An 8,914-nucleotide genomic window follows, 5' to 3' on the forward strand; every position below is an offset into this window, starting at 1 on the left:
AGGCTTTAAAGAGGGCTCATAGTGGCATCTCTTTGTCAGAGCTTGAGGCGTCCGTAGCTTCTCCATTCACCTCCAAAACACCAAATATCTCTTGTGTCCCAAGCCTCATCAGGTATTTTTCTGATTTAAATTTTGTTCTATACTTGATTTAAATAGTTTTTACGTGTTTTGTTTTCATGTCTGTGATAGCGAACTAACAAGTGCTCTCTGACTTTTTACAGGGAAGGCCGTGCTGCTCTAATCACCTCCTTTTGCGTGTTCAAGTTCATGGCCCTTTACAGCATCATCCAGTACATCAGTGTCCTGCTCTTATACTCTGTATGTTATATTATTCTGCTCACTACCACCTGCCTATAAGCAGGGGTGCCACCAGGGACCCTGTGAAGAAAAACTCTGGTCCCATCATTTCAATGGTGCAAATTGAAAATACTGTATGAGGGTCTCTGTTTACAATGAGCCCCTACAATCATATTTTCTCATATTTGCTCTTGTGGTACCCCTACCTGTAGGATTCGTGGGAAGAGCGGTGAATTGCTTCATACAATGCAAATCTGTTCCCCCCCCTTAGATTCTCAGTAATCTGGGAGATTTCCAATTCCTTTTCATCGATATGGCCATCATCCTTGTTGTTGTTTTCACCAGTAAGTTTTGGCGGAATTGGATATAAGAAATTGAACATTAGCATTTATTGATGGCTGATTTCTCCCATTACAGTGAGTTTAAACCCGGCATGGAAAGAACTAGTTGCACATCCTCCTCCATCAGGCCTGATCTCAGGACCTCTGCTTTTGTCTGTGCTGAGCCAGATCCTCATCTGCTTTGCCTTCCAGCTGTTTGCATTTTTTTGGGTCCAACGTCAGCCCTGGTACACCATCTGGACACCAGTTTCAGAGTGAGAACATGACATCACTCAAGATCAGGGTGCTCTTTGTACAATTTTTTTAATTTGTAATTTACCACAGCTCTACAGATCATATCATTTATAACTGATGTGCTGGAGTAAAAATGTTCACCTTTTCAGGATCAATATCTATTTCCTTGTTATTTCAGTGCCTGCAATGTATCGTCTCACATAAATGTTTCCAACCTCACCGAAACCGAAGTTGATGACCGCAACATTCAAAATTATGAAAACACCAGCCTTTTCTATGTTTCCTGCTTCCAGTACCTTCTGGTTGCCATTGTCTTCTCAAAGGGCAAACCTTTTAGGCAGCCAAGCTACAATAACTGTACGTTTTGTCAGTTCTCACTACTAATTGTAAATAGTTGGACATTTCCCTAACGACGTACTATTTTATATGCTCCATCAGGGCCGTTTGTCTTGACTGCTTTGATTTTGTACATTTTCCTCCTTACCAACATGTTCTACCCTGCTGAAGCCATTGATCAATTTCTACAGGTAATTACATGAAGAATGTCAGTTTGCACAGAAGGAAGTAATTTTTCACTTGAACATTTTTTGTTTTGGTCCTCATAGATTGTTTGTGTTCCTCTTGATTGGAAACTAAAACTCCTGCTTATTATCACGGTCAATGCTGCAGTGTCTGTTGTCGTTGAGGTAAGATTCACAAATCAAAGTGGTAAAAGATGATTGTTTTCTCATGAAGACTTTATAGTTTGTTTCTAATGGAGTGTCCTCATCTTTCTCTCATTCCCTTGACAGCAGGATGGCTTGAATATGTTCAAAAATACAACTTATGCTTTTTTTAAGTACTGCTCCTCAATGTTTATCAGAAACATTGCAATTCAGTAGAAATAATTGCTGAATTGAAAGTGCATGACAATGAACAGACTGTGCATTCTTCCTTCACTAAGTGCAGCAGTTATAACTGAGCTTCATAACTCTTGGCTGCCTTTACATGCACGCCATGCTTACCACACACACTAAAATGCTACTGTTTTGCTAACAATCAGATTTTGACCAAAAAAACTAACAAACAATCATTTGACTTATGATCAAAAATTGTGTTAATGGTCATTGTTTGTGGGCTTATACACCTTCATATTTTCCTCTTGGTTGTTTAGGACTTCAATGCAATAAGAAATGGAAAAAATGCAAGGCTCGGAAATAAAAATATTCAAAATTACACGCAAATCAAACTAGCCTCTTTGTAATTCTGTCCCCTGCCCACTGCGCCACAGAACTTCATCATTGACACCGTCTTATGGAAGTTTGTGTTCAGCAGAGACAAGCAGAGCATCACTTCTGCTGCCCCACTGCCACAGGTTGGGAAACACTGACATCTACTATTGTAGCCCTTTAATTTTCCTTTTGGTGTGGTGTTCCCTCCCCATGTTTTCTTTTTGGCACATCATGATCAACAGTAATAACATACCGGTGGTCATCTTACCAAGCCCCCCCCCCCCCCCCCCCCCCCCCCCCCCCCGTGCTCTCTCAGTCTGCTGCCCCTTCCATTGCAACTTGCAAGCCTCAAAGCTTTACTTGCTGCACTTGCCTCTTCACTCCTTGTTATGGGTTCTTACCTAATTGTCCCTACAGTCAGTTAACCATCTTGCCACGTCAGTGAAATGTGTGTTTGAAGAAGGCAATCATTGTCTTCAGCAATGTTCACATTTGACTCATTTGCTGAGTCTGTGTTCTGCTGTCAAAATCTTAATTTTTTTGTCTACTTAATTTTTGTTACTCCACATGCTTTTTTGTTAGACCCCCAAAAAATCTCAAAATAAATCTATGGTAGTGAAATAGTATGGTGCCTATTGCCAATTTACAGAAATCAAGACCATCTTACTGATGTGCAATGCATTTCAGATTGATGACTTTTAAAGGTCTTCAAATAATGAAAGAAAGCGGGAAGAATAATTGTCCTTGTTTGTCGCTCATAAAGCTGCAAACATTTGAGATACTATCCTTCTTTACGGGTTGACGTTACTTTTTGAGGTGCCGTTACACTCCATCAGAATCTACTTTCAATAAATTAGGTCCTGGTGTTTTTTTTTTTTTTGTTAAAAATATTGCTGGCTCTTTATCACACTTTTTTTCAGACAAATGCAGTTGTGTAAGGGGAGTATTCGAAAGCAGGAGTCCACCTGTGCATTTTTGTAGTGTGTGTCATGTTACAAAAGTTACAGCTGAGCGACCCGCAAACATCATCGGTCCACAATGCATTGCACACTTGTTGGAAAGTACATTGACGCATCACTTATTTGGTATATTCTGACAATGTTCATTTCAGTAGAGATTGTTTACTTTTCATGTACCTCATTTCAGATTAACAAATATTAATGTAATATTGTAATATTGTAACATCTTAAAATTGTGAATTTGGGGGTGGGGTTTTCCGATGTTCTCAGAATTGTAAAAACTCCATAAGAAAAAAAAAAAACATTTCATGACTCCATAAGGAGTTTCACATTTTAAAATTGAAATGGTGAAAAAAATTAAATTCCAACCTGAATGTAATTAATTTATTTGTTTTTATGTGCACCAGGATATTAAGAGTTACAATTTGATTGATTTGGGCAATGTTTCTTTTTAAAGGAATCGTGCATTCATTTTCATAGTTTCATTTTGCATGCAAATTAGCATGCATCTGTCTTTCGTGACTTCAAATATTTTAGAAAAACCCGGCATTGTGTGACATCGGTTAATGAAACCCCTCCTTTTTTATTATATTTTCTGGAATTAATATATACATATTTATTTATTTTCTTGGGATTGTGGACATTTCAGAAAGGCATTGAGCTGTCTGCACACAAATGTCTGTGCTGCCCGAGCAAGGTGGCCCACAAGGCTCGTTACATGCATCTGGCCCAGGAGCTCAGCGTGGATCCTGACTGGCCCCCAAAACCAACCATGACTACTGAAGCCAAGGCCTGCTCTGAAAATGGTTCAATATCCTACCGCCCCAAAGACCCTTACCATCAGCCAATACTTTGATAGAATACTTATCAAAGCAATGAGTAGATTTGCACATTAACTTATTGAAGCACTCACTTGATCTCTGCTTGCCGCTGGTCTTGATGATGGTATAATACTGTATCTCCCCCCAAAACGTCAACAACTCAAAGTCATTTGAATAATTGTGTCTGATTCACCTACTTGTGGGTTTAAGTCAATGAAGTGAAATATAAGAATTTTACCTTGAAGCTTTGTGGAGGTTTAGAAGCTCTGTCCAGACTATATGTTGATTGACTTGCACACATATTGGAACCTTTAGAGATACAATTTGAAAAATATCTTTGTATTTTTTTAAAGATTACTGGCAACTGGTGTATTCTTAATCATATTATTAGAACTCCCAGTGCCATTTTGGTGTCTTGGAAAGATTTTTCATGACAAAAACTAGTTATTATGCTACAGGAGAGCCATTTGTTTTGTAATCCATGACCTATTCTGAGTGAAACGGTAATCTTAGAAACAAGTGAATGGACTTTTCAATTAACCGTGTTAGATTACTCAGTTTTATCAGAGTTTTCTCACTCCATCTTCCGTTTGGGGCCATTTATTTATGAAATAGGTTGGATGACTGGCTGGAGGTGTTTTGCTGCATGCCCCACTTGCTACTGTATAGTGGTCATTAACCATGTGCAGTGGATGTTAAATTTAAGCCACGTAATTAGTTAGGTACTGATTCTTAAATGACAAATGTAAAAAATTCCCCAAGTACCAATTGTATCACTTATATACGCACACGTGCGAAGGCTATTCTATCAACTGTACTGTGAGTCGTACGAGATTGGGACTTCTCAACTGCTGCAGTCAACTTTATGGCTTTATATATGGAAACTATTTTGAATGTTTTAATGGTGGAAATCCTTTCAAACACATTTTGAAGATGTATTAATATACAAAATTGATTACACACTTCCTTTTTTTTCTCTGGACATATCTGAGCTGATCACGCTTTGACATTGCTTGGCAATTTTTGTACGCCTGTTGTATCACTCCTTTTCCCATGTCCTTCCAATTGACATTGAAACAGCACTGCAACATTTTCACCAGGCAAGTTTGTAATCGGTTGCAGTTCAATCTGATCTCGCCATTTCTGGATACTGTTCCAGGCTTACGTCCGCGCCAGCTTTAGGAGTTTGGCGTTTTCAGTGATAATAGTTAGTGCTGTCAGGCGACCAAAAACTACGTGCGAGCGATTAATTGGTACAGTAAAGTCTCGTTATATCGATATCGGATATATCGATAGTCCCGGTTATATCGATACTATTTCTATGCACGCACGGAGAAAATTACATGTAAACAGGGTCGGATATATCGATAGTCCCGGTTATATCGATATTTTTTCGGACTCCCTTGAATATCGATATAACGAGACTTTACTGTATTTGTAATTAATTGATCTAATCTATTTTTCTCATCTAAAAAATATTGAGAAACCCCCTATTCTCATTTTAAATTCGCTACATTATTGAGTCAGAAAAAAATGCCATTGTAACGTATTGTTTTGTTTTTTTAAGTAGACTTAGACTTGGACAGATGCAGTCCTAGCCATTTACTTTCTGCTGTATTTGAGATGAGTCAAAGTCCTACCTGCAACGTGAAGGTTTGACCACGAGAGGGAATATCACTGTTTTGTTTGTTTCTGAGTTTCCTGCGATTGGCTGGAAATCGGTTCAGGGTGTCCCCCGCCTATTGCCCAAAGACAGCTGGGATAGGCTTCAGAAATCTCTGCGAATCTCCTGAGGATAAATTGGTCCGGACAATGATTTAATTATTGTTTTTGTAAATCTCCAAAGAATTACAGAATAAAAATAAAATGTATCAGGTCTTTAGACAAACTGGCGCAGAACTGCAGTTGGAGACAGAAAAACTCATTGCCAGGTGTCAATTTTTCAGTTTTACACCAGTGTCAATTGGCAGTCATTGGCAAACGGAGCGATTATTCCTAGAAGAACTGTAAAGCACAAGAAAGATGGAAATGTATCATATTTGTCTGAACTATATCGTATGTAAAATAGGAAGTGTATACCTGTTGTTAGATTTTGGATTGGAGTTCTTGTTACCAATATAACGCTCCATATACATCGTAGTTACCGAAACAAACGAATCAAACCTCTGAAGATGGAGGACACGGATTTGCTGTGGCAACCCTTTGAAGGGAAAAGCCGAAAAGAAAAGACGAAGACTTAAGGGACTTAAGTTAAATATTGATTACATCACATGAAATACCCACTATACTGAACTCTAATCGTGTTCTGGACTGCGGGAGACTATCTCTTCTTGAAACCAGACAGTAATTGATTTCCATATAAAGACTGGTTTCAATGCCAAGCCACCATCAGCCTGCCTCTGAAACTGACGTGTTATCACAAGTTTTTCATAATGGCTTTTGCTTTGCTTCTCTTACAAGTATGATCACTCATGATGTCTGAAACTCAAAACATACTTTTCAGTGGCAAAATGATTTGATCATTCAGACACTTGTCATGCAAAGACCTACATTTGTAGGTTGTTGAAATGTCGTTTAGCTATTACTGAAAATGACGTTAGAACTGCGCCATTATGCATTGTGGATGTCACTCCAAAATGTCAAGCCTATAGAGCCCCCGCCCCCTTTTTTTACTTTGCAGAAAAAAACATTTATGTGCTCATTACTGCTATAAATTTCTTCCCATGGAAGAATGATTCAAGGTGCAATGGTAATGCATTCTGCATCTCATCAGTTCGCTGCTTTGCCATGTTGGAAGCAACCCTAGTGCAACACTGAACGTGTTCTGTCATTTTAAATCCACACAGATTGTCGAGGCTTTATATAAGGGCTATGTAATAATTTTAGTGCTCTTATACTATTAAATCGTCCTCCAATAATATTTTGCAGGTATTTGTTAATCAATGTACTGTCTGGGACAGTACATATTTCTACCTGGTTAGCTGCCAACAGTTTTGTCTAATCAGATGATTATATAGCCATAAATGATGGTAGCTTATGTCATTGTATAGCAAACTCAAAGCAAGGGAAAGATTTGCACTGCATCAATTTCAAGCAGTTAATTCTAAGGCACTATGTATTTTTTTCAAGCATCATACGCAGGTGCCAAACTGTTCCTCGCAAGCCACTATCATTCATGTTTTAAATGTTTTCCCCTCCAACACATTACATTCAAATGATCGGATCTTCGTCAGCATCTGCTGGAGCCTGATCATTTGAATCAGGTATCTTGGAGGAGGAAAACCTCTTTAACAGTAGCGCTTAACCTAGTTTGATGTACCGAACCCAACCAGTTCACAACCTTTCATTAGTGAAGAATAAAGCTTGTAGACGTCTGCGTCCAAACCATCAATTTGTAATAGGGTTATGCATATTTAGTTTTACCAAGCATGTGTTACTTTGTTTAATCAATTGTTCCCAGTCAGAGCGGGGTCACTAAACAATTTTCAAAAGCATTATAAAAGTTCTGACATTGCTCTTATGTCCTTTTTAATGTGTCAATATGAATTCACATAAATTAACACGTGACCTGTTTGTAAGATTTTGTTATGTATGCAAATTCACAATAGTTGGGATTTTGTCTGTTTGACAAAGGATTCAAAAATTAGGCCAACCTTTTAATAATGTGCTAAGTGCATAAACTACCTTCGGCACACGTGTATGATGAAGATAGCAACATTCTACGGACGTTTTTACTGTTTTTAGACATTTAGCTTGATTGGTGATTTGAGAAATAAACTTATCATCATTCTGTACACAGTAACTTCATTTGAACTGAACGGGAGTTGAAAATATGAAAAGTTTGATTCAATTTCAAAATGTACACTTTCTTTGCGCACACAAAATATTAGATTATCTAAAATGGTATAGGTTTTTGGACTATTAAGGGCTAATGTTGTGGTACTTTTTTTACAATCAGATGTTTAATATTTATACATTGTTTTGCATTTATTTGTATGTTCACTTTCATATCAAGTTAATTTGTACTTCTCACTTGGGAATGAATCATGGGCATTTTCTTTCAGTGTTGGGTTCAGTTGTTTGAAAAGTGGAAATAGGTTGCTGCTATTAATTGAGTCATTATTAATCTGCTTTGGATCTGCAGTGGATATGAAATTTCTGCTGTAGGAGTTAAGAAATTGGAGATCTGATCAATCAATCTCAATGAATTGACTCACTTGCCACTGCTGTGTAACAATGGGTTGACTGCACCTTTGTCATGAACATTTTCAATTTTAATACATTGCTTCGTGTAAATATTAAGAACTAGTCTATGCTACAAATATGTCTATTTTGTGTGACTGCTACATTAAATGTCTGGATTTATGTAGAAATGTTGCTTTAGCACAGGTACAATAATATGCTGTCAAGTAGGATTAGCTTCCTATTCTCATGGTTTAATGACAAACTTGATTGGCATTTGAGTCAGCAACTGAGTCTCTAGGCTCAGTTGGGCGTTTCCTCAGGGGTAGATGTTTATATTGAGCAAAGATTATGATCAAAATTGATACCCAAATGCAAAGAGGTGTTGCTATTACCGACCAACTATCAGTACAGTTAATTGGATCTGCTTTTATTGGCAGCTTCTGCACATCAGTGACCGACTCAGAAAATGTGTACATTGTGTTGAAATGTTTCTACCTAATAATTTATTGTGCATTTGTTTTTCCCCTGGCAATTGTATTTTAAGATTATTTGTGTTTCAATAAATGCTTTAAAACAATTATTTACATGCCTGTGTTTTTTTGCCATTCAGTAACATAAGATACAAAGCAAAATACACCATTTAATCGAGTTATGAAGCACCAAATCCAATTTCCCGGCAAGCATGATCCAGAATTTGAAAACACGGTCATTTGAATACAAGATTGCTGCCCCTCGACTCTATCAATGTGTACCTTAGATAAAACTCATCTTGACACATCTAAGTACCGGTAACGACAGCCGAGCCCCAGTACAAAAGTGATACGTCAATTTCCAGTCATGATGACTGCATCACAACAGAACTCAGC

At 37.8% G+C, this 8,914-nt stretch overlaps 1 protein-coding gene across 5 annotated transcripts in view; it reads left to right on the forward strand.

Moving 5' to 3' along the window:
- Positions 1 to 8,628, forward strand: part of atp13a3 (ATPase 13A3) — a 37,206-nt gene extending 28,578 nt beyond the window's left edge. Inside the window, exons 26-34 of one of the 5 annotated variants that reach the window (XM_089000466.1) lie at positions 3 to 112; positions 222 to 318; positions 569 to 641; positions 715 to 892; positions 1,051 to 1,229; positions 1,311 to 1,399; positions 1,478 to 1,558; positions 2,184 to 2,226; positions 3,692 to 3,834. In XM_089000466.1, coding sequence (XP_088856592.1) covers positions 3 to 112; positions 222 to 318; positions 569 to 641; positions 715 to 892; positions 1,051 to 1,229; positions 1,311 to 1,399; positions 1,478 to 1,558; positions 2,184 to 2,226; positions 3,692 to 3,702 — 861 coding nt within the window. In that variant the 3' untranslated portion in view covers positions 3,703 to 3,834. Of the gene's footprint in view, positions 1 to 2; positions 113 to 221; positions 319 to 568; positions 642 to 714; positions 893 to 1,050; positions 1,230 to 1,310; positions 1,400 to 1,477; positions 1,559 to 1,663; positions 2,113 to 2,142; positions 2,227 to 3,691 lie in introns of those variants that run through there. The other 4 variants (XM_089000462.1, XM_089000464.1, XM_089000465.1 and 1 more) reach the window with 4 other exon arrangements.
- Positions 8,629 to 8,914: the final 286 nt, after the last annotated feature.

This window comes from Hippocampus bargibanti, linkage group LG07 (assembly GCF_051943395.1).
Source record: "Hippocampus bargibanti isolate YZ-2025 linkage group LG07, ASM5194339v1, whole genome shotgun sequence".
In the NCBI taxonomy this organism is placed as follows: Eukaryota; Metazoa; Chordata; class Actinopteri; order Syngnathiformes; family Syngnathidae; genus Hippocampus; species Hippocampus bargibanti.